Here is a 26089-nt window from a genome sequence, read left to right on the forward strand (position 1 = left end):
TAACATCTTCCCTCATATGTCTGTTGTAGTTCATTTGCGTATTTATGATGGTCAAAATGACTTTTTCACTCAAAAGTGTTCTTAAAACAATACTGCTATTACTGTAGACAATGCTCTTTTGGCTCTGCTCATTTTGCTCTTCAATATTCTGTGAAAGTCGATCCATGCTTCTCTAAGATCGAGCTCATCATTTCTTATAGCACAACGCTATTCTATTACAATCATATACCACAACTTGTTCAGTCATTCCCCAATGGATGAGCATCCCAGAAATTTCCAGTTCCTTTGCCACCACAAGAGAGTTGCTATAAGTATTTTAGAATATATAGGTTCTTTTCCTTTTTCCTCAAATTATCTTTGGAAATAGACCTAGGAGTGGTGTTGATGGGTCAAAGGGTATCAGCAGTTTAATAATTCTTACTCTAATAATTCTTCTGGGCAGAATTCCAGATTGCTTTCCAAAATGGTTGAATCAATTCATAATTCCACCACTGAATTAGTGTCCCAATTTTTCCACATCCCCTCCAACATTTGTCGTTTCCCCCTTCAATTATTTTAGTCAATCCGGTAAGTACAAAATTATGTCTCAAGGCTGTATTAATTGGCATTTTTCTGATCAATAATTTAGAAAATTTTTTCATATAACTATAAATTGTTTTGATTTCTTCATTGGAAAACTGCTTGTTCATATCCTTTGACCATTTATCAATTGGGGAATGACTCATATTTTTATAGATTTGACAAAGTTCTTTATATATTTGAAATATGAGACTTTTATCTGAAAAATTATCTATAAAAATTTCCCCCATCTGATCTTGGTTACGTTTTATTTGTATAAAACCTTTTTAATTTAATGTAATCAAAATTATCCATTTAACACCTTACTCTGCTCTTCAACAAAAAATCAAGAATATAAAAAGGAACTAACAAAAAAGGCTTAGCAGTATCAGCTCTTAAACTATATTATAAGGCAGTAATTATCAAATCTATCTGGTATGGGAACAGAGTAGACATATAATTTACTGCAGCAACCTTGTACTTGACAACTGGAAAGAATTAATATTTTGGGATAAGAATTCGTTATTTGGTAAAAACTGATGGGAAAACTGTGTGACCTAGATATAAACAGATATAAGAAAATTTGAAGAACATGAAACATATTACTTATCAGACTTATAGGCAGACCAGCTTGTATTTGTATTACTAGCACTTAGCACTTGGCTGGTACTTAATAAATGTTCTCTTTATCCACCCACAAGTAAAAAAAAAAAAGTAGAGAAAAATCCTTTTTACCAAGGCTATGATATTAAGTCAGATGGAGAGCTCACTGAGCCGGTCTGTCAGTAAAGATATCTTGGACAGACAGACAAAGAACTGGGTCCAGAACTAGACAGAGGAATGTTGGGCTGAATTTAAGGAATTGCACAGTTGTTTTAATGACCACTAAGCTCCTGGAAACAAAGGTCAATCATTTTAATATCAAAATCTTCTGGTGGATGCAGTATGGAAATGAATCATGGAAAACAACAATCTCCATAGGATAAAAGCTGGAAGTCATTCAAAGGACAATGGAGAAGTGCATAGTAGATGTGATTAAGCTGCAGAAGAAAACCAACTATTAAACTGTCAGTTTAAGAGGTGTAAAAAAATATTATCAGAGAGTTATAGTATGACAAAAGGAGGGAGAGACGAGTCATACATTGAGAGTAATGGATAACTCTTGGAAAACTCAAATATTCCACTCACATAATGTCAAGAGATACAGACAAAGACCTCTGTGGAGGATTTACAGGATGCAAACAAGAGTCGTAGGAGAAAGCAGACGGATTGGAGGGAATACAAATATTAATTGTAAGATCACAGATTCACTGAAGCAACAGGTTCTTCTTCACGTATTTTAAAATCTATACTTGTCAATGGGAGTGAAAATAAAACTTAATCTGAAATAAAAGTCCTTCTATATTTAGTCTGAGGAATTATGGACTTTCCCTCAAACATCTACAATATTGTGCATTTGGTAGACAACGAACAGTGACTTATTCCAGGGTCAGCAACTCCACTTGTGAGTGTAGTCTCAATGTTATGTGATGACTTGGGGCACCAGTCAGGAGAGAGTGGGGGAAAAAAAGGGAGTGTGGGGGGTAGGGGAAGGGGGGAGACAGGAGAAATGAAATGGAAAGGTAAAAGAAAGAAGGACACATAAAGAAATATGCTAATACCACATATGTCCCAGGTGTCATTCAGGAACAAAATTCCACAGGCTTCTTAAGCCTGATTTATAGCACACAGTAAAGAACTAATCAAACAAAAAGCATTTATTAAATGCCTACTATGCATTAGATGCAAAGGATTAAAAAAAAAACAAGATGAAAAACTGCTCTGCCTTCAAGGAATTTACATTCTATTGGGAAGATACATTATATAACCAGATAGATATGTACATAAAATTTGAGAAGGGAATGAACTCTAACAACTAAGTGTTTCTCATATTAAATGGCACGTGAGCTGAGCCTGGAAGGGAACAGACACTGAAGAAGTACAATGCAGGCCTGGAAGATGGCATAGGCAAAGGTACAAATATTGGAAATAAGTTTGGGGAGTTTTGGAGAACTCGACATGTAAATCTGAGAGTCGTTTGCAACGACACAGGAGTTTCTGAGATCACCATGAGAAAGGATCTAGTGCAGAGTATAAAATGTGGATGTCAAACCTGCTAGGGGGACTAAGAGAGACCTGTCCAACAGGCAGGAAGAGAACCACAACAGAAGTGTTGTAAAAACCCAGGGAGGAGAGAAGACCCAGGAGGACAGAGGAATTAACAATATCAAATGATGCAGAAGAAATGAGAAAAGCACAGCCTTACTGAGGGCAGCTTCAGGAGAATGATGGGGAACAGAAAGTCATATTGCAAAGACTTGAGAAGTGAGTGGAAGGTGAGAAAGGGCAGGCAACTGAGTGTAAAGTTTTTTTCCTAAAAGAGTAAATGTGAAAGGTAGAAGAAATACAGGAAGACAGCTTGAGAGATACAAGTGAAGGTTTTTTGTTTTAAGACTAGTGGGGAATCTTGGCATGTTTATAGGCAGCAGAGAGGAGAGATAAAGTGGGGATAACTGAAGAAGCAAACTCCAGGAAGTGATGGGATCAAGGTCATAACAGGGTTGGCACTGACAAAGAAAGGAGACCACTTCATCATGGACTGAAGCAAAAGAGAAAAGAAGAGGAAATGACACTGATGTGACCTGAAGGGGAACTGGGGAAAAAAGGAAGCTTACAACAGATGGCCTATATTTTTCATTGAAGTATGAGGTGAGGTATTCTGCAGAGAGAAGAGAGAAGGAGGGGGTAAGTGGAAGAATACATGGCTTTAAGTGAGAAGAGAAAATATGGAATATCTCCAATGGAAAATACAATGGAGTCAATTTTTTAAAAGTCTATTTATTGGAGGGCAGAAGTGAGGAAACAATTGGGAACAGATAACATAAGTCTGTAGTGAACCCAATCAGCATGGCTATACGACTTCCTCTAGATGTTCAGCATGACTGGAAAAGGCAGATGTGTGAGACATGAAAAGGAATGAGTGCTGAGGTAAGGACAACGCCAGTAATGACCTCATATATAGCACTTCAAGGTCTGCAAAGTGCTTTATTAATACGTTCTCATTTAGCCTCACAACAACCCCGTAAGCAAGTGCTGTTATTACCCTCATCTGAGAAATGACAAAATACAGGCAAAGAGTTCAATGACTTGCTCAGGGTCATACAACAGAACAACAGGGCCAAAGGGTCACGGACAATATAAATCCGAACTGGATGACTAAAATGACATTTTTGAGGCAGAAAAGTAAGGCCAGAGCAGGGTAAAGCAGGAGGGTAGAGCACCTGGAGACTGATGTGAGGACATAGAAGGGTTTTAGGAGGAGTGAGGCATAAAAAGAGCTAAAAGGACAGAAGGTTAGGTCGGACCAGTCATAGGAATTTCAGAATTATGGACTGCAAGGATGATGCACTCAAGGGGAAGATCATGCTTTCATAAAGCTGAGTGGAGTAAAAGTGTAGAAAACAGTAATTGAGGATGATGAGGAATTAGAAAGTAAAGAAATCTGAGGGGATTTCAACTTAACAAGTCCTCAAATATAAGGACAGTGTTTCATGTGGAGAAAGACTGTGAGCCACAAACAGCACTCCGGGGCTGGCAGGTCACAGCCATCAGGATCAGAAAGGATGAAATACCTACACAGAGTGAACCTGAAAGAAGGAGAGGTTGCTGAGTCAAAGTGATAGGGGTAGTGAGGAGTAAGATGTATGTCTATTTTTGTTCCTGGCTGTATGCATCAGGGCATGAGAAAAGGTGCAAGTATCTAGCAGTTCTTTGCGAGATGTAGTGTCATCAGGGGAGAGTCAGGTTTCTGTGACAGCAAAGAGATGGAAAATTCATGAAAGGAAGAGGTCCAACATGAAGGGCAGTTGGTTAAAAATAGGAGGTTTCTACAGGGTACAGTGGATGCAGAAGGTGGAGCTGGACAGAGACCTGTGAGGAATAAGGTTAACGTTGATGGACATGAAGAATATCGATCCATTCATTCATCCATCCAGGGCCTGGTGGCCAGGGAAGAGAGCTTTGATCTAAGTTGCCTATGACTCAGAATCACAAGAATTCTTGAGTCACAGGGAAGCCATAAAGCAGTTAAGACCGTTATGATTTTCCCCAAAACAACAGCAATGTTGATTTAATTACTGTGTCCAGAGAAGAGATGGAAGTCACAGGGAGTTACTGAAGTTTCTTGAGCAAGGGAGTGACATGGACTTGTGCTTTCAGAAGAATATTTTTGTTGGGGTTTTTTTTGAGGTAGTTGGGGTTAAAAGACTTGCCCAGGGTCACACAGCTAGTAAATATCTGAGGGCAGACTTGAACTCAGGTCCTCCTGACTCCAGGGTTGGTGGATAAACTGTGACATCTAGCTGCCCCCAGAAGATGATTTTGGCAGCTGTGTCGAAGGTGTATTGATTGGAGAGGAGAGACTAGTAATGCTAGTAATATAATTAGGAAGCTGTACAATAGTCTTGATGAGATTCAACTAGGGTCACAGAAGTGCAGTGGAAAAGGGACAGCTATCAGAGATGTGTAGGTAGAATAAAGAATCAGTAAATCAATTCTGGCTCTGACAACAGAGGTGTGGCGTTCAGGCCCAGTCCCATGGACATTCTAACACTTTCTCAGATCCATTACTGCAAGTCTCTCTTTTATCCCTTTCCATCTTTTTCTATTTTAGGGGATGGGTAAAAGCAGCAGTGAGGATGAAATTTTATTAAAGAACACACATTTTGGATGAAATTACACAAACACTAGAGGTCTGGGGGCCTGAAAATCCTGGATAAAGATGAAGAATAATAGAAGACATAGAAAGAGAAAAGACAGAAAGTGACAGACACACAAAGACAGATGCCTGAACACACCCAGATGAAATGAAAGACACATGAATGAATGCACACAGAAAAACATACATACTGAGTCTTCATGAGTGAGATGAAGCAAGCCCAAGTGAATAAGGCAGTGACAATGCTAGAAGGAGACAGCAGAGAAAAACAGACTGAAACCACTGGCTAAGACACATGTACATGACAAAGAAGGGGAGGTTTTTCTAGACAATCAATTCACCAGTCTTGAGTTCACCGACAGGAAGGAATCACAGCTTCTCAGAGTTGCAAGGGCCGTCCCAGGTAATCTGGTATAGTACTTAACAGGACCCTTCGACAACATCCCTCAATGGTCAGTTAATTCTTCACTTGAAGACCACAGTCAGGGAACTCACTACCTTCCAAGGCAGCCAAATCTACTTTTAATTATTTCTGTCAGTTTTCCCTTATACTGAGTGCAAGTTGTGCAAGTACTAAGGAAAACAAGTCTAGAGAATTTCAGGTAGTCTAACTCTGGACCACCTGAGGCTTGCAAAGGGTTGCAGTTTCTAACAATGCAAGTACCTGGAGATCTACATGACATCTCTGTCCCTCTAGACCAAGTTTCACTTTGAAGCAAATAGGTGGCATGGAGAAGATGAGAGGAGTGGAAAGCCTGGTAGACGAAAAGTAAAGCAAAGGAGATGTAGGCAGCTATGTGGCCCAGGGGGCAGAGGGACACACCGGGAGTCAGGAAGACCTGAGTGGAAATCTTGCCTCAGTGTGGCCCTGGGCAACTCACTTAATCCCTCTCAGCTTCAGTTTTTTTATCTGCAAGATGAGAATAAATACAGCACTTCCCAGGATTTTTCTGAAGATCAAATGAGATAACATACCCCAACCCAGAGGGAAAACTCCAGCAGAATGCTGCAAGATCTTGACCTCAGCTGATGATCTAATAGATCTACACAGTAGATCTGTGAGTTACTGTGAGTTGAGGACCTCTGAAAGCCTGTGTTAAACAGCGATTCAGAGTTGGAAAGGCTCTAAATGATCCTAATAACATCCTAATAGAATGCTAGATTATCTTGAGAGAGCACAGAATTCAACCCCCCTTATTTAACAGATGAGGAAGCTGAGGCACAGGGAGCTGAAGGGATTCCATAGGTGGTGTCTGTGGTGGGATCTGAACCCAGGTCTTCCTGATGCCAAGTCCAGTACTCTATCCTTAAGCTATGCTGGTTTTCTATCAATACAAAACCGGCCACGTCATAAAGGGGTTCCCATTCTATTGGAGGTGAAGGGGACATAAGTAAATGCAGCACAAAACAAACAAATAAAGCAGAGAACAAAAATATCGATAAATAGGGGCACTGCCTGGGCAAAAGATCAGAGACAGGAAACGGAAGACCCACTGTGGGGGACACCAGATGTGCAGGATCAAGTTGTTCCTTGGCTTTCCAGTCAGAGTCAGCCTCATTCACATGCCAGGAGCTACCAAGACCCAACAGCTCAACCAAAGGAAGGAGGCCATGAGAAAACATTGGGGCTGCAGCATTCTCTATGAAAGGCCTGAGGTGCTTTCTGTCCTCATTTCCTCCACACAGACACAGTCTGAGCCTCAGCCAGGCCAAGGTGGGAATACAGTGCTCCTTGCAAGCACCAAATTTAGATACATCGAGCAAATTGCCATCCTGATGCAAAACGGGAGGGGGACAAGGGAAAAGGATGGAATAATGGATGGAAAGAAGGAACCTTATCTTTAAACCTAAAGGGGGAAACAAGGCAGCAGGAAAAACCAGGCTCAGGGATCTCTGTCCAACCCTTCCCATTCCCCCTACACAAAGAGGAAGAGGAATAGCATTTTTCCAAATAATGATCCTTCCTGCCGCCCACAGTACCAACTGTACCTTCACACCCTGCCTCAATCAGAACCTCTGATATTGAGTGGTGACTCACCTGTGAGATCATGTGATTACTCAAGGGTGGCTGTTGCTGGGGTGTGGGTGGGAGAGCTGGATGCTGCTGCTGCTGCTGTTGGGTAGTACAAGGGAGAAGGCCCCGGACAGGCTGGGATGAGGTGACCTGGTTGCACACTTCTGGGGCACCTAGTGCTAAACCTAAAACACAGATGAGACACAAAGCAATGAACATAAACTAGTCCCCACCATGGTTCTGTCCTCTTCATCCAGCAACCCCAATGTCTCCCCATCCCTCCCTCACTCAAATATGTCTGCAATGGCACAGATTCATTTCAGTTTGCCTGCTGAAAGGAGTGATCACTCACCTCCCAGAGGAGGGGAACTGCTCTGTCATCAGTGTGTGGTTCTGAGATTGAACCAGATGTGAGGCTGGCGGGTAATGTCAGGAGCAATTAGGCAGCTCCAAAACAGAAGTGCCATTCCCTCCCATGTCCAGGGAAGGATTGCAATATTACCCAGGCTTCTGGTCCTGTGAGAGGCTTGCCTTCTCTTGGGTTTCCTTTCTACCATCAAGTTTGTTTAAAGAAGTGCTGAGAAGGCATGTCTGCTTCTCTTGGTACATCATGTGTGCAAACCCTCCCCTCCAAATTAGCCTTCCCCCTTTCAGATTAGCTCACACTGGCAAGTCAAGGGCCTGGATGGAAGCTCTCCAAGACAGCAGATCTCAGTGGTAGCCTTTCAAGTATTATGAATCTAAGCTAGAAAAGAGATCTGGAGGACAAATCTCAAGCCATAGCTGATTAATTTTCTGGAGACAGCTAGGTGTCAGGGGGAAACAGGAGGTAGTAAGGTTAAATCTAGTCTATATGCTTAAGAGACATAGGCAGAAGAAAAGGCAGGAGAATGTGTAACAGCGAAAGAAAAAGCCCCAGGACCATTTATGACCATGTCCTGCATAGCAGGCGTTGGGGGTATACAAAGAACTTTCCTTCTTCCTAATGCTCAGGACTCCAAGGGAACATGAACGCTCGGGTTCTCTGAAGTGCTATAACAATCACCCATAAGGTACACAGCTAAGATTGTTGCCATGCCTCTTCTACGTAGCCACTCTAATCTCGGGGCTCACTAGAGAAACACATGTAAAATGAATGAGAAGACCAGCTCTCCTACAGATCTTGGTCTACAAGCTGACCTCAGACTAGCAGAGGCACTTCTCCTCAGTCAGAGAGCAGATAAACTGACAGCGCCTAATAAGGCAGCGGGATTCTCCACATGACTGGGGTCCGAAGGAAATCAGGCAGTGGGCTTTAAAGTAAAGGGAATGCCTCTTGTGTCCTTGCTGTTAGGTTTTCAACACTGGAGCCACTGTTCTGTTGTAGGCAGATGCCAGGGCTGGTTTTTAGAAGAGCAAGCTTTGAGGCAGAAGCTTGGGGAAGGGACTGTAGTACCTGGCCTGGAGATCCTTCCTGCACTGCCTCCTTTACTGCTCCCAATGCTGTCACCCCGGGTGAGAATGGAGATTCCACTGAAGCTGCTGGCTTTGGTAACAGGCGGCCGCATACTACGGACAGAGCCATCTGAGTCTGTGCTGCTCCAGGGCCGGGGCTCCAGGGATTTGATCTCGCTGTCTGTGCTGCTCTGGCGGCTGCTCGAGGTACGGCTCAGCCCCTCACGGTTCCCCCTGCAGAGACCACAGTGGTCAGAATGCCCCCCCACCCCATAACCTTGGCATAAGAGTTAGGGGAGAGCTTATTTCAGTTCTTTTGAGAACAATGAAGACTGGGCACATTGAATTCTTGTTAGCTGGCCAGCTGATTGAGGCTTGATGGAGCAGACAGAACAAGACCAAGAGTGGCAACAAAGAGCAGAAGGGCAAATCTGAGAGAGAGAAAGAGAGAACTGGTGACTGATCTAACAGAAGTGGTTGGGATACGACACAAAACCCAGAGACTAGCTTCAACCTCTTGTCCCCTTCTGGGAACCCAAACATGGAGGAACTGATGGGCTAATTGACCAGCGGAAGAGCTCTCCTATCTGGAAGTGGACCCATCATAATGACTCAACAGAGTAAAGTTCTAGCAGGTTCCCTGGGTAACTCCCAGATCCAAACCCAGCAAAGGTTCAGATCACGGCCATTTCTGAGGGGGTAGGCACCAGGGAACCTGGCCCAGCCTGCTTAATGGCACCTGCTACACACATCAATTTGGACACAACTAAGTCTAAAGACTTCCAGCCAAATAGAATAAAAAAAAAAACCTTCTCTCTGGGACTCAGAACAATGAGAGAGGAAATGCTGTGCCTACATCCTCCATGTTCATGCACATCACTGTATTGCCAGGCAAAAGAATAAGAACAGTTACGGGGGAAAGGTATTTTTTTTGTTGTTCCACTTTCAGTGATAGAAAGAGTCGGACTTTCTTATCAATCTAAACTATTAAGTATAGAATGAAAAGCCTAATTCCTACTGACTTCTCAGCCACTGAAGGTCCCCTATCATTAGATTGTTAAGTGCCAGGGATTTTCTTCTCATCCCCAATAGCATATCTGAATTGGAGGTAACAGATAATAAGAGTAAATGGGAGGACACTTGTCCTCAACCAAAATATATAGGCCCAATCTGTTGGTACCCAAGAAACTGTCTTATTTTAGGGAACAAAACCTTGAACTTCAACTGCAAAGCATTATACAAATGACTCCAACTCCCCTCACCCCTGTCCAGATGTTCAGTGAGGTCAAAAGTCCTATCCTTAGCTTGGCCATCTGTTAAAGCAGGTACGACAGAATTGAGTCCAAATCCGTGCCAGACACCAAAGACTGATATGATAGGCTCCTGGTAAAATTTTCTCTCAGACTTTCATGTTCTAAAAAAAGAACTTCATGTCTCTTGAATATTTGACCAGAATATTTGACCAGAAGGCCAGGAACAGGGTCTTTCAAGGACTACAGAAGCACCTCTGCTTTCTAAGGATTTCCATGTACACCAGGGAGAGTTAGGAAGAATGGAAAGAAAGAAGAAGTGTAATCAGCGTGCGGTGATCTAATCAAGGGCAGGAGCGGTGCCAAATCTAAGAAATGAGTCAACAGCACGAGGAAGACCAAGAAGGGTCCTAGGACAGAGGGCAAGAAAGAAGGAAGAATAGGAGCAGGAAAAGAGGAAAAGGGAAAGGAAGAGAAAAGAAGGGAGGCAGAGGAAAGGGGTAAAAAAGGAAGAAGAGAGGAAGGAAAGGAAGAGAGGCAAAGAGAAAGGAGAAGCAGAGAGAGAGGGATAAAGGAAGAGAGAAGAAAAGGGAAAGGAAAAATGAAAGGGAAAGAGAAAAAGAAAAGGAGAGTTAGAGGGAAAGATGGAGAGGAAAAGGGACAGAGGCAAATAGAGAGGAAGAGAGGGAGAGCTGGAGAAAAGGAGAGGAAAAGGAAGAAAGAGACAGTGAGGTACAGAGAGAAGGAGAGAGAATGTGCATGTGCAAATGTCTAGTCCGAATTTTAGGGACAAAGGCAGAGTTCTTTAGAAGGCAATCAACCCTCATGACCACTTCCATCTAAACAGTCAAACACTGCCATCTCCTGTAAAAACTCTGCCATCCACCTACCTGCTCTGCAAGAAGCCAGAGAATCAGTGTAGCTGTTCTCAGAACATCAAACCCAGAACCAGAGGAAAATATTTGAGAGTGCTGAAATGAAGCTAGTGTTGGGGGAGTTTGGAATCAAGCTTAGCAGAATCATTATCATCCTGCAGCGGCGGCCGCAGTCCGTAAGTGCCAGACAACCCAAGTTACACACAAAAACTCCAATGAAGGGCAAAGAAGCTGGAATGAATTTTGGTTAGGATGTCCTCCTATCCTCCCTCCACAACTACAACTTAACTCCTACTGGGCCCAGATGCAGAACCTTGTTATTTCAGTGCATCTTAAAAAAAGTGGGCAAAGAATAAAGCTGATGGCTACAATTAGGTTACAATACTACTGTCTGAGCATTGGACTAGGGAATTGCACTTCTTTTAGACTAGATAAATCAGATGCTGATTTTAGTTTCTGGAAATGGGTTTAATGTTAAACTTAAATTAAAATTAAATTAAAGTGTTTGGAACACAAAGCAACAAGGCCAGCACTAAAGGATGTAGTGGAACTCTAGGTGGTCTATCTAGACAGGATGGGAAGTTAGCCAGGAGTTTGGGGGAGCTGTCCCAGGTACTGCTAATCTGGATACTAGATTTCAGTCTCTCTGCACTTACTTTCCAAAACACCTTACTGGAGTGTGGGGAGAGAAGGCAGCTAATGAAAAATAGGGAGCAGGGAGGCTAAGAATCAGATCGAAGCTTTTGAGCACTGGAGATCTGAACATCATTACTGATATTCTAGAATGATAAGAAGTAACCACCTCAGAACCTATAAAACTGCATGCCCAGAGATGTAAATCTTTAATCAAAGTTCCTGATAAAAAATTATAGCTAGAAAAGGTTTGGTAGGAAGTCAGGAGCTATGCCCACTCACAGGTTGATCTAGGTATTCTCCATACAGTGTTATGCCACATAGTATAGTAGAGTTTTAGTCGGTCAATCTTAATTAGATATCAGAAGAGAACACTCAAAGGAGTACACCTGAGGCCTCAGAGAGGGGCAAAGTGTTCTAGGCACTTTATTCTAGTCAGAAGACTCATGTTAAAATCACAGCTCTGCCACTTAGCTCTATAAATGTAGGCAAGTCACTTAACCTTGATGAGTCTCAGTTTCCTCAACTGTAAAATACAGATAATAATACCTGCCCTGCCTAACTCACAACATTGGTGCAATCAAATATTAATTTATTTTGAAAATTATACATTGCTACACAAAATGTAAGAAAATGTTATTAAACTACTCTTTGTCCAAAGGATTTGCAGCATCTTCTGAGAAAAGTAGCTCTGGGCTTCCAGAGTCCAGAACCATCTCTAAGGCATCCTACTTAGAAGCTCTCACACTTATTTTTTGAGAAAGATAATTTTTAATAGGAACCTAGTTTATGCAAGATCTAATGATTCTGGACTGGGACCTAGATAAAGGAACCCCATTCCGAATCCCTAACACCATTCAAAAGCTTCCCATACATAAAGGCTTTGGGGTAGACCCCTCAGCACAGGAGATGATCTAGAAAAGTTCCACATACTTTTCAACTGAACTTCAACTATATGAATTCCATTTGCTTTGGTTCCATTTGGTTATGCAGCTTTGACTTAATCTGAGTGTCAATCAAGGGTGGAAATCACATACGGGGGGAATGTAACTGTAGGTACCATCTGAAATTGTTGTTCAGTTGTTTTTTAGTCATGTCTGACGCTTTGTGACCTCATTTTGTGGTTTTCTTAGCAAAGATACTGACATGGTTTGTATTTCTTTTTTCCAGCTCATTTTACAGATGAGGAAACTGAGGTAAACGGGGTTAAGTGACTTGCACAGGGTCACACAACTAATAAGCGTCTGAGATTGGATTTCAACTCAGAAAGATGAGTCTTCCTGTCTCCAGGCCTGGCACTCTGTCCACTGCACCACCTAGCTGTCCACCATTTGGAAACTAACTGTACAGTGCTTTATATAAAGAGATCTAAACTTTACTCTATATTGAAATTTTCTCATTTATAAAATAGGGAGAGTATAACACAAAAAGGATGATCAAAAACAAGCGGCTGAATCCAGTAGCCAGTCATTTATGTGAAATGAGCTGGAAACACTGAGAGTGGGACATGACCTTATTGCAAAGGTTTCTCCTGTTACACCTCCCATAAATGGTCCTGGCTAGGGTGGGACTGAGATACCACAGTAAAAGGGAAAAACTCACGCTCTACCTGCTCTGCGGATAAAGGAAGGGCACCAGGCTTTGAATGAAGTATAAGAGAAAGAGAACCACACACAGAATGTGCTCTCAGCTCACCCTGGGGTGGGGGCAGCCCTTCCAGAGGCTATTCTGGCTACCCTGCCTCCAGGGCAGAACTATTCACAAATAATCCCAAACAGACTAATTAGAAGGTAGAGGTTTGGAAGCCTGACTGTACAACCCCCTCTTCTAATGAACCAAGAATATACTTCCCAAATCTTTCCACAAAATCAAGATTGGCATCTACAGAAGACAAATTTCAATCTTCCTCAAAGAAATAAATGTGTTCATTGCATCCACTTCTTTTCCAGTCCCTTTCACCTACCTATCCACAGCTTAAAATTTAATCAGAAATAATATAATTTAGCAGGAATTGTGTCAGTGTGGTTTGTTTTTTTTTTTTGAGGGGGGGAGGGAGAAAGGAAGAGGAAGAAATCCAATACTGTAAATACCACAGGTTGAACAATTCCACAAGCAGCCATGCATGGTGCAAACTCACTCTGCTGAACAGATTATGGCAAAAAAAAAAAAAAAAAGGGAGGGGGGGAGGGAAGAACACACAGAGGTACCTAAAACTCTGCCTTCTTTTGTGAGAGCTAGAAGAAAAGGCTTCTTTGGAGAGTCTGTTGGTTAACATCAAAGAAAAGCATCATTACAGGATTACATTATCCTTGCTGACAAAGCTCAGTGTGAAGCAGGGAACATGCTAAGTGGTACTAACCTGATGTCATTTAGATATCCGTTCTGGCCAGTCTAGGTGGGGGAGGAGAAAACGGAAAATAACTTATAAGAAAACAGTATGGCACATCTGAAAAAGGGCGTCCAAGACACTTTGAATACCCAAGGTTCTCAAACCAAAGGAGCTCACCCCCACCAGTATGATCTTAGATGAGAAAAGGGGGCACGGGAACCCTTACCCACACACCCACTCTAACTTTGGATCTTTAAGGGGAAAGAGTTTTAAGATCTGGAATGCTTCCCTAAGCATTTTTCTGATGACAGAGGTTGGTAAGGAACAGGAATGGGAAAAGGGAGAAGAGGGAGGTATATCTAACTATCTTGTTTCATCCTTGGTCCCCCAAGGGCTAGGCAAGGCTTACCAAACTATGGATTTGGTTTCTTATGAGTTACAAAGGAATGGAGGAAGACTCAGGTGATTTGGAAGCACCCTGAATGGCCATTACATCTCCATCTACCATACTGACCAAAAGGAGAGTGGCCCTGATGACACTCAGAAAAACTTAGTGGAGCAAGGGGAAGGAGGAGAAGCTACTTTCTAGCATCTAGAGACAATCCTAAATCAAATAAACAGCATCAAGGTGGACTCTTCTGGATATGTGATCAACAGTGGTACAGAGCAGTACTAACGATGTCTAGCCACTGAGCTAGGTAGGCACTGGAGAGAAACCCAAGCAGGATAGCACTCCCTTTCTAGAGCATGGAAGCTCTGTTGAAGGCAGCAGCAGCGGAGGCAGCAGCAGCAGCAGCAGCGTTTCCATCCAAACAGCCTTCTTGCCACCTTACTTCCTTATTTTTAGGCTCCCTCTTACCAGAATCTACAATGCCAACTTAATCAACTCCCCCTGGCTGGTGAGGGGTCCCCTGCAATTGGGAATCAAGCAACTTCTTTCCTGGGGCTTTTGGACTGTGTCCAGCTTTCTCAGTCTGGAGGTTCAAAGCTTCCTAATTCCCCCACCACAGCAAGAAGTAGGAGGATTCAACATGAAACTCAGAAATCCACAGAGATCTGACAAAGAATCTAGGCCTCAGTAGAGGCATGAAAAAGACAAGGGGGTTTGGAAAAAAGGGACAGAAGGTTTCTAAACTATTTTCCTTAGTTTCTATTGTGTTGCTATTTTCTAGGTATTTCTGACAACCAGACCCACACCACTATTTAACAAAGAAAAACTGATTTTTTTTTCATAAAGTTTGCTGACTTGTTAAAGGTTAATATGGTGGGTGCTTGTCTTATTTGTGCTGCTGATGAAGCCCACAAGGACTAGAGGTTGGTGAGGAACAGAATCACATCAGGCTGACTGTGCCTTTTGTTTTGACTGAAGGATACTTTTATTACTCTGTCTGTATGATGCTAAGGAACATTACTGACCCCAGCCATGTGCAAATGACAGCTCTCCTTAAATTTCATCCAATCGTTGGTTGAGATGGCAAGCTCTAGTCAGAACGTTCACTGAATTTCTGAAGGATCATCCTAACTCAGGAGGTGAAAGCCCACAGGGGCGTAAGGTAAGAAGATTATTCCTCCTTGGGCTTTGGGAAAGGAAACTTATTGCCAAATTAAGTCCTGTGGAAGGACTTGGGTCTTCTGAAGCAATGGCGAAAGCTCAATTTTACTGAAATGTCCTCCCTACCCCACTTTTCTTCTGAGTTGGGTGACAGTAAGAAGTTGCATTTTGAGGGTAGGGAGAAGGGTAATTAGGAGGAAAAGGGAAAGGAGTCAGGAAGCAAGGGTTTGAATGGATAGTGGGGCCAGAACTAAGCATGTCTTAAGTGACCATTCTATTGACCAAAAAGGGATGTTGGATCTTTATCCTAAGTATGACTGGTAGTTGTTAATGCTATCCTTTCTTGACTAAAAACTCCTGCATTCCTACTGCCCCTCCTTTACTCCCAGTATGCAGAGGCAGACCGACAGAACGTTGGCACCAAGAACAATGGACATGGCCCAACTGCCTTAGAGAATGATGCTGCCCATGTGGCTCCACGTGCAAAAGGCCCATGGAGTCAGCTGTGTTTCAAAAAGTATAAGGTAAGAAACATTGGTAGAAAGAGGCTCCTTGTTTCAAAGGGCAGTGTGGGATATTGAGTGGGTAACAGTGGTATTCTCCATGCTTTTGGAAATAAGGAACTCAGAGAGAATGGACACCAGTCCCATGTTTCTGAAATCACCAACATCCTTAAAACTAGGGTGACTAAACAAGATGGATGTATTAGCCACATAGATTGTAAATCTGCCCCTTGGGGGCAATGACGCCTAAAACTGGGAAGTAGAAGTTGGAGGGGTGGTGGGAAGGGTGGGATGGGCAAAGTTTAGGGCCCTCCCAGATGCCCTGCTCAAACCAATTCTATTTTCAATCTATCAGGTCTACCAAATTCAGCCAGCTCCAAATTTCAGCTCTCTTTGTCTACTGTACAACAAATACACATCAAGAATAATACAGATAAAAATCTGTAACTGCTTCAACAGATACTTAATTTTGGAGGTCAAATCTGGAGTTGGTTGATGGTTTTTTAAACATTTATTTATGGAAGATTCATTCTATTCACAGTATCAAAGATAAAGCACTAAGAACTATGGGCTGACAACTCTCAGAAGCTACACTTACCTCTCGGGCAAATATTCTCTCTCGAACCCTTTGATATTCCTCCTCTCTCTCTTCTATTGACTTGCTCCTCCTTCCATCCTGTAATGGAACTCTGATCTAGATCGATGAGCAGAATTAAGCTAGTTAAGTTCTCCTCGTACTGCAAGCTCACTGCACACCAGCAAGGAAGAGAAACCGGGAGAGTTTATAGTTGCCATCAAAAAATTGGAAAAAAAAATCTAATCCTGGACAGATTTCACTGGGTACATCTGACCATGCAGTTTGGGAGACAGATTTGGGTGAAGGGGAAGTGAGGGGAAAGGGATGGTAAGAGGCTCTCTCTTTACCTCCCAAAGAATCAAGAAGAGCAACCATTTTTATAGGTCAGGCTGCTTCTCTGCAACAATCAGGTACCTCTCCAGCCAGTGAGAGCCTAGAATAACCCTGTAAAATAAAATACTGTCTTGGAAGGAGAGCGAGGAGTAGAAAGAAGTCAGATAAGGAAGAGAAACAGTTGTATCCTTAGCAGAGTTTAAGGAGAAAATTTTAATAATGGGGCAGCTTAAAAATCTCTCCTTTTTAATTCACTATTTTCTCAACCTGAAGATGTAAACTACACATGGTTTAGGCAACAAGACATTGAAAATAAATCCTAAAGCACAACTGTCAACTAGGCTCTTTAATCTTATAGTTAGCTATGGCCATTAGAGGGAGGAAGAGACATAGAAAACTAGCATATATGCATATAGGCATGTGCGTGATTAAATAGCAAAATAAAGAGGGAAGGACAAAGGAAAGCAAGAAAGAAGAACAAAGAGAAGGTTCAACAAGAAGGCCGGATGGACAGTGGGACAGAGAGAAGGAGGGCTGGAAGAGGAGAAAGAAGGATGCACACTATATTGCCCAAGGGGCTAAGGAACCAAGAAAAGATTAATTTTTACAAATGCAGAGAGAAGCGTAATTTTACAGCAAAGGTGAGGCTTGGCAGAAACATCACCTCTCCACCTCAGGTCAGATCTCCCATCGTTTTTTCCAGCTCCTTGGTGTGTCTAGTGATGAATATGACTATTGAACACCATTCTACTCTGGAAACTATAAGTCATAAATTCTTAGATTCTCTTAGAAGGTAAAGTACCTTGGGTGAGATGAGAGACCACATGAATATCTGAGGGCAACCACTAAGAGAAGCTAACTTTTTAATTCAGTGGCTTTGAAAGGTGCACCCTGCAGAAGAGGGCAACTGCAGTGAATTATTCCTTCTGACCTACCGATCCCCAGTAAGTTGTTGTAAGCATCAGGAGAGTTACATTTTGGCTAGTTGGGGGTCTCTGTAACCAGGGCTCCACCAGATCTCCTTCTAAAGTTCAATTGTATAATTGTCCTCACTTGTATAATCCCTACTCACCAAGTGCAACAGATGAGGAAGGGCCCAGAGGCAGTTCCATTATGGATCAAGAACAAAGTTGAGAGGTATGTATAAGTTAGAGATCACTGGTGTCCTCTAACTCAATTTGCCGGTAGGCCTGGAAAATCTCTAATTCATACAAAATAGGCCACTGAAGATATGGAAAGAAGGGTATTGGCATGGAAAGGCTGTTGTGCTTTGTTTTTCCCAACCAGGCCCAGTTTGTCCACGACCATCATGATGCTCTAACCTAGGACTCTCCCTCACATATGTCCATAGGAAACACTCCTGTCTTCTTCACAGCACCCTACATCCCAGTTAGGAATAAAAATGGGATACTACACATCACATAGAGACTAGATATAACTATATCAATTGGTCTTGAGATCCTCCAAACTCCATACGGCTATTCTTCTTTTGCTCTCTCCCTACAACCCTTTGGACACTACATCAGAAATAGAGTCCTCACTTAGCTAAACTAATCAACTCGGAAAGAAGAGGGAAAACTAACCCAGCATAAGCAATTGCTGCCTAAAGGAGACCACAAGGTCAAGGCAGCAGCCAGGCCAGTAAATGAAACCTGGAGCAAATTAACTGGAAACTCAGCAGGGACAGGACAGGCTTTTCCACAGGAGTATAATGTAAAGGGGATATTATTTGTGGAATACAATATCAAAAGTCAATGTAACTAACTCACCTTGAGTAGAAGGAGGTAGAAAATGACTAAAAGATTGGGAGAAAAGGGATCAGAATCACCTTTAAACTGGGTAAATTATATTGCTACCTACCTATATGTTTTTCTAATGTTCAGGAATATATCTGACTGTAGACAAGTGGGAGCGGGATAGGGTAGGCTTCTGGGGTGCCCTAAACAATCCCCCACCTACTCCAGAAATATCTATTTGTATGGGGGCTAAAGAAGCAGGAAGGGGCTTTGCTCTGTCATATAATACCAAAAGGAAGGGTTAGGAAGGCATAGGAATGGGCTCTGAGAAGGGTATAGGAGTTCCATATGAAAAAACGAGAAAATCCAGTAAAACTTAATATTGTTTCTGTGGGGTTCAAAGGGTAGCTTCCAGATCAACAAATGCAGTCAAACAGCTGAGTAGAGGTATGCTCCATGTGGCTGGATATAAGCTCTAAATCTTTTCTCTATTTCATAAAAATTCCCCTCTCTTCCCAGTTTCTCTCTCACTGAAAACTTTCTCTGTAGACCTGCCCCTCCCCTCTTGAGTCTTCACCTGGTTATCATCCCGGTCCATGCTGGTGTCATCTCTCTTCAGGATGAACCTCTGTTGAAATTCTACATTCTTCTCATCTTTGATATGCTCTGAGAACCTCTGTTCAGGGCTGGGGTTGTGGGAGAATGTTAGGGAAAGAAAGAGACCCTTCTGTTAGAAAGTAGGCTAGGTTTCTCTTATAGTCTACAAGTCTCAATTAAGTTGGTACTTATTAGAAGGGATCCCCAGCAGGGGATCTCCCTAAAACATTTAGATCTCATTTCTTTTATCCCTGCATTACTTTTCTTATCCTAGGGTTACACCTACAATATCTCAGGAGAATTCAGTTCATCTTCCAAAGAAATGCTATTTACTCTGCCTGATTCTTAAAAGGGCTTGAAGTTGCTGAAAAACTTAAAATGTAACTAATGCAGGGCTACTGAAAACTAAAGCAAAAAGACAGGAATGTAGGAACTGACGGGACAGGCCCAAGACTGAGTTGGCAGAGTACCCTTCCCTTAATGCACAAAACAACCTGACCCTACATTTTTCAGGTCAAGGAGAGCTTTTCTACTTTTTGTCCCCTGCTTACATCCTTGTGTTACTGGTTTTGTTGATGATGACAGCTTTTCCAGTTTGGTCAACATTGTGGTCCATTCCAAAATAGGCAGCAACCCGGTGTAATAGCATCCGGTGATATGAGGTCATCTGAGGAAATTTCTTGAACTGGTTACTGGGGGCAGCCCCAAAGTTGGGAGGAGAATAAAAGAGCACAAAGAAAAAAAATTAATTTAAGAGACATAATTTTTGTTGTTTGAAGTATCTGAACCAGAGGGTTTTCTACAAAAAATAGGAACATTACAAGGAGAGATATGTTCGATGTGAACCAATAGGTTTTTCCTACATTTCTTGTATCTAAGGCACTTTACTTTGTGCCGATATATTCATGTCTGGGACTCCCTAGGGTAAAAGCCCAGAGAAAGAATGGATTCAAGAAATGGAGGGAGTGGGGGAGCCAAGAAATGAAGGAACAGTAGAACACAGGACAGGGACTGTTGAAAAAAAAATGATTTTTGTTTCTGGTCTATATTGTAGCTGGAAAAAAGACCAAAAAGCTTTTCTTCTGGCTCACACACACAATGATTCCTATTCTGGCTGTTTGTCTCCTTTTGGTGCCTAGTGAGGACTTACTTTAAAATTTAGATTTTAAGGTAAAAATATACTACCCGAAAACATGGTCTAAGGTTTTTTTCCTCTAAGCGCCTCCTCCCTCCAAAAATGTGTTTCATACATATGCTACTTACTTGTTGTCATTAATGAATTCCAGAATCTCTTGTTCTAACTTTAGCAGCATCATTCTGTCCCTGTTTGAAAGATATTAAAAAGAAGTACCCCTAACTATTTAAAAGAATGAAAACAAAATCCTGCAAAATCACAGATGAAGAACATTTTCCAACCCTGCTTAGCAGGTGGTGACACAAAGGCTGTCCAGGGTTCACTAGTCTATGCTATTGTGTTAAAAAATTAAAAACAAAAACAACAAAGCAAAACCACCCAATCTGTTCACTTTTCCCCCTTTCTTCTTATTTTTTTTTTTTACTTTGTTTTTAATGTGCTTAATGTTCTTCTGGGAAACATTTTGCTGGTGGCCATATTAATATAAACACACGTTCACTTATTTTATAATCATAGTTTTGATTCTCTATAGGATGTTTATGTCTAGTTTGTCATATAAAATAATTTTTAAAAAAATTCTATGTTTTTTGTAAACATTCTATGCCTTCATTTTTACTCTCCCCTCTACAGTAACAATTTCTCTACATATTTCCCTCTGCCAATATTCCAAAATCAGAAAACTCAGGTAATATGAATCCTTTACAACATTAAACTCCACTCTGAAGACTCTGGGATTCTAATAATAAGAGATCAGCGGCATGATCTCCCTTTCTTCCACTATGATGGCCCACCCCTTACCCTAGCTCCACCCCATTCTTAAACACTATTGTTACCTCGGGTTTTTTTTCAGTGTATTTACTAGAAATTCATGTAGGTCTATTCCAGTGGAGTCTGTATATTCTTGACTGGAGTCTGGAATCACAATAACAAAAACACACAAAATAAGTAAAACAAACCACTGACCCCATACAACAGGCTTGATCAAGCCAGGAGAGAAGGATTCACATAATAAGGAATTAAAACAGCAAAATCAAAGAATACAAAATTTTGACATCCCAACAGGCCAATCTTAGATTTCCTGTGACATTAACACAATCAGGAATCTGCACCACACATTGCATCAGTACCATACAGAAATACCTTTTCACTCTTAAATATTTAACTGAATGTCTTAAACATGACAGAATGGGTTCTTGTTTCGAGTTCAGAGGGAAAATGGTAGATGGAGCAGGTAGTGCTTCAACATTCAGAGTCTAAACAAATAAATAATATTGAACAACTGTGCATAGATCAAAGTGGAGCCAAAGGAAATTTTTAATCTGGAATGCCTTCCTTTTGTCACTTAGTTTGCCTTATCATCAGTCAAGAAGTTTAAAAGAAAAAAATAATTAGGAAGGCAATTCTGCATTTAAAGTCTCATATCTATTCTTCATTCAAAAGGCAAATATGAGTAATTTTTGAATTACCTGGCATTATTCATATTACTATTACATATTACTATTACAACATATCAGAATTGCCCAAAACGTCCTCCTCTGAAGTAGCACTAATATAGTTGGAATATCTCCTGGAACGCAAGGGTAGGGCAGGGTAAGAAGGAAAAGGAATAGCTTATACATCTCCTCCCCCAAGAAACCATGAAGTTGGCAGGACACTCCAATGGGAATCAAGGACCTAGGAAGAAAAGACCAAGCTGTGAAGGGGAAGATTCTTTCAAGGAGTTTCTAGGGAAGGAGAACATCTCACCTCTAGATAGCATTTTCCTTGGGACTTTTTCTTTATTTTTGTCTTTGTCTTCCTTTTCAGAGCCATCTTTCATGGACTTCTCTTCCTCTTTGTCAGAGGGGCAACTGATATGCAACTGAATTATATCCTGGGAAGAAGGATAAGAACAGTATAGTCATTAAGGGAAAGGGATACTCCAAGCTAATCTGAATCTCTCTTCTACAGGAGAGAGCATGTTGATCAATTTCTTTTTCATTCTACTGAGAAACAATCCCTCTCGGGCTTACAGCTGAAGCAAAGTTCATTCTACTGTCTATCTATGTCTGCTATGGGAACAGCTCTGGTTACACACACTAAAAAAGTCCCCACCGCACAGGGTAGGAGAGGAGGGAAAGATTGTTGGCAAGAAAATTTATCTCCCACCCCCTACACTTCCTTGACTTGAAAATATCCCAGGTGGTCCATCTCCTCTGCTTAGTGTGGCTGAAGTAGCTTCAGGACATATCCTTCTTCCTCCATCCTCCCCTCTTTCAAGTTAGATGTTTATATAGCTTGCTGTGCCTGACCAAGAAGCTACCAAATCCAGAAGTTATTCTTCCTAGAAAGAACCTACTTGGGTTTCCAGTGGCCCATCAACAAAAGGGGAAGAGGACTCCTCACACACTGCCAGGCTCCGCACCAGCTTCAGTTTAGAATTAGACTAGGGGAAAAAAAAAACATATATAAGTTGAGAATTTAAGAGATATCCTTTCTGGTTTACCCACCAGACAAAGTAGTTTTACAAACTAGCAACTTTTTGTGCCGGTCTGTACAGGTTTACTACTTTTAAAGACAACTTGACTACTGGTAGAAATTATTACATTAATGGTTGGGAAATAACCTAATCTAATTATCTGTGCCCCAAATCCAGGCCCAGAAACATAAATCCAAAAATGCACACTTTCTGAGAAGTGACCACAGAACAAAGAAAGAACAGCTAAAGGTATGCAAAACTCTGAATGAATGACCTCCATTCTATTGCCATGCTTCAAAAGACTTGGCTGCCTGGGGTAGTTTATAAACTGGATGATCCTCAAAATCAAGCAATTTATTCTAAAAACCATTTCTATAAATCACTGTTCCCCTTTGGATTCCCAGCAAGAAAACTGGAAGGTGGCCCATTTGGAGGAAGCTCTACTTAAAAAGATACTTCAGACAGCAATCTGTTCACCCTTTCTCAACCCATTTCATTTTATCATTTGTTCATTTCCTTTGACAGATCTGAAAAAGGGATCCATTCAATTCAACTCAACTCAACAAACACTATTAAGTATCCACTCTATAGAAAAATAAAAACATAATCCCTGTCCTCAAGGAACTTACACTGAGAGAGACATGGGTGGAGGGGAAGCACAACATGTACACAAAGAAGTAAATACAAGATATACATAAAATAAATACAAAATCATTTGAGAGACAAGTAAATTAGAGCCACTTATTATAGTGATTAGAATGAGGAGTGCCTGGCATTAAGGAATTTAGAAATGAGGACACCTGATCAGTTTCTCCAACCCATTCCAATTCTTTCTTTTAGTGGCAAATTTTTTTGGGGGGGGGAGTTGAAAGTGTTATTTCAGAATAATATCTCTTAATATCAGTAGAATGTACATGAACTAGAAATGAAGTATTACATGGTAATGCCCACATACACTCTTAAGGATAGGAAATGGAAACCTACACAGTCCAAAAGAGACTAAAAGAAAAATATGCCATACTGCCCAGTGGAGGGAGGAATAGGATACTTTTGGTCTCCAAATCTGTATACAGGTTGGTACAATGCTGTGACAGTTCTTGCCTAGAGGTAGCTAAGTGGCACAATGAATAAAGCACTAGACCCAGAATCAGGAGGATCTGAATTCAAATCCTGCCTGAGATACCTACTAGCTATGTGACCCTAGATAAATCACTTCACATTTGCCTCAGTTTCCTCAACTGTAATAACCACACCTTGTTCTGAGGTCAAATAAGGTATGTATAAAGTACTTAGTACAGTTCTGACAACTTGTTTTATTTCCTCCCTTCCCTGGGCTGCTTCAAAGATGGCTTCCCAAAGCTCTCCCTTTCTGTATAGGAAAAGTTCCAACTTTAATATGTGTAAGAAATGCCCCTCTTTTTCAGGAATTCCAGGATGGTCATTCATGAGGACCAAGTCATTATCTACTACTGCCTTTGATTCCAGGTACGATTTGGGATCTTTGACCAGTAGTCATTGGTTGAGAGAGATGAGTATGTAGGCCTGAAATGTTGTTGGGTTTACTCAAGGTTAGCTAACAAAGGGGAGGTGAAAGTTTCCTTAAAATCTATGTCTGGGACCAGATGGTCACTTAATTGTGAAGTTATTGGGAAAAGAGTGAGAAACCTCAGCTGGCTTTAGAGGCAAAAGTAAGAAACATTAAAAACCAAAAACTAGCTGATCCATACTGACAAATCATTTGGGAGTACAGGAGGAATTCCAGGACAGCATCTCTGAAGCACACTCTTAAGTGATGAATTAAGGTCTTTGCAGGGTGTTCCAAAACCTAGTGTAGCTCATCCTCTGGGCATCACAGAGGTACTAGTAGAACACACAGCATTACTATCATCTCACGTCCTTTTCCTGTCATAAATGTCTTGGATAACTTTTAAGCCCACTTTTGATAATTCTTCAATAATAAGGTTCTGCAGTATACTCATAAACACGCATGTGTTTCTCCATTCTCCTTTGGGCGACTTGGAATTCATTCTCCATTAACTTTGCCACTCCATACTTAATCATATGCCATGACTGGAAAAATACTGTTGTTAAAAAAAAATGAGGCTCTATTTTAAGAAGAATCTGGGAGGCACAAAGGCACTGCATAGTTTCCCAAATGATATCTAGCATTATGCTCTTCTATTCAATTCTAGGCCTAATTCAATGTCCATATGCAGCATAATTCATAATACATATTTATGGAACTCTCTCTAGCCCATTCAGTACATGGTATCACAAGTCGTCCATCCAAAGGCATCTGAACAATGGGCATCTATTCTTCATCCATTTCGTTTTTCCTTTGTAGATAGTTATAGCAAACTCAGGAGTGGTTACAAGATGGAGGCCAAGATGGCCTGGAGTTTGTTATCATCTGCCAACAAGAACATCTGGAAAGTCTTATCACCTATAGGAAATCTCCCATCTATTTGTACTGTTAGATGCCCTTGTAACACTGTAAATATCTTCAACATGTATATCCCACCTGGCTCTTATAATGAGAGTTGCTGAACAAAGTTATTTCTGTTTTTAACATAAGAACAGGAGATATCCTATTGGAGTAGCAACTTTAAAGCAACTTTTCACTCTACTGACTCAAATGATTTTTTAACAACAAACAAAGCAATTTTTTATGACAACAAGCAAAGTGGAAATTGAAGTTTCCAGTCAACTGTATGACCACAAGATGTCATGTTATGGATGAAGGACCAGCTTTGACTGAAGTCAGGAAGAACCAGGTTCAAATCTTGTCATTTAACACATAGTGGCTAGAAGATAGTCACATCCAGGGGTATGCTAGTAAACGTTTCACAACTGTTTCTGTCCCTTCCCCCTAAATGTATGCACAATACACCTTTAAGTTTAATTTGCATTATTAACATTTTCTTCCTAAAGAAGGGTTTGGCAACATCTTTTCATTTCATACCAGTCAATTCCTGATCTAGTTCAACCCTAGAATCCCGCCTTATAACAAAGTCAAACAGTTAAGCCAAATCAACCAATACACCAAAATAGACTGACATCATGCCCAACATTCAGCAGTTACTGAGAGGAAAATGGTGATATTTTGTCATCTGTGCCCCTGAAGTCAACAATGGCCACTGAACTTGAATTCAACTGCCTCTTGGTATTTTCGTTTACATTACTCTGTCAGCAGTATGTATATTGTTTAATCTTTCTTTGATCTGCACCAGTCCATAGAAGTCCTCCTGAGTTTCCTTAAACCATTCATAAATTTCTTAAGAAGTAAAAATATTCTATTATATTCATATGCTGCAGTTTGTCTAACCATTCCCCAATCAACAGGAACCTA

General features: G+C 41.3%; 1 protein-coding gene across 32 annotated transcripts in view; it reads right to left on the reverse strand.

Moving 5' to 3' along the window:
• Positions 1 to 26089, reverse strand: part of R3HDM2 (R3H domain containing 2) — a 139585-nt gene that overhangs the window by 18449 nt on the left and 95047 nt on the right. For 12 of the 32 annotated variants that reach the window (XM_072655129.1, XM_072655128.1, XM_072655124.1 and 9 more), the window contains 11 exons: positions 22621 to 22707; positions 22029 to 22155; positions 21116 to 21194; positions 20411 to 20470; positions 19699 to 19839; positions 19128 to 19236; positions 16503 to 16598; positions 13880 to 13911; positions 13728 to 13781; positions 8764 to 8996; positions 7353 to 7513 (listed from right to left, as the gene is read on the reverse strand). In XM_072655129.1, the coding sequence (XP_072511230.1) occupies positions 7353 to 7513; positions 8764 to 8996; positions 13728 to 13781; positions 13880 to 13911; positions 16503 to 16598; positions 19128 to 19236; positions 19699 to 19839; positions 20411 to 20470; positions 21116 to 21194; positions 22029 to 22155; positions 22621 to 22707 (1179 nt within the window). The remainder of the gene's footprint in view (positions 1 to 7352; positions 7514 to 8763; positions 8997 to 13727; positions 13782 to 13879; positions 13912 to 16502; positions 16599 to 19127; positions 19237 to 19698; positions 19840 to 20410; positions 20471 to 21115; positions 21195 to 22028; positions 22156 to 22620; positions 22708 to 26089) is intronic. The other 20 variants (XM_072655133.1, XM_072655132.1, XM_072655126.1 and 17 more) reach the window with 3 other exon arrangements.

This window comes from Notamacropus eugenii, chromosome 3 (genome assembly GCF_028372415.1).
Source record: "Notamacropus eugenii isolate mMacEug1 chromosome 3, mMacEug1.pri_v2, whole genome shotgun sequence".
Classification (NCBI taxonomy): Eukaryota; Metazoa; Chordata; class Mammalia; order Diprotodontia; family Macropodidae; genus Notamacropus; species Notamacropus eugenii.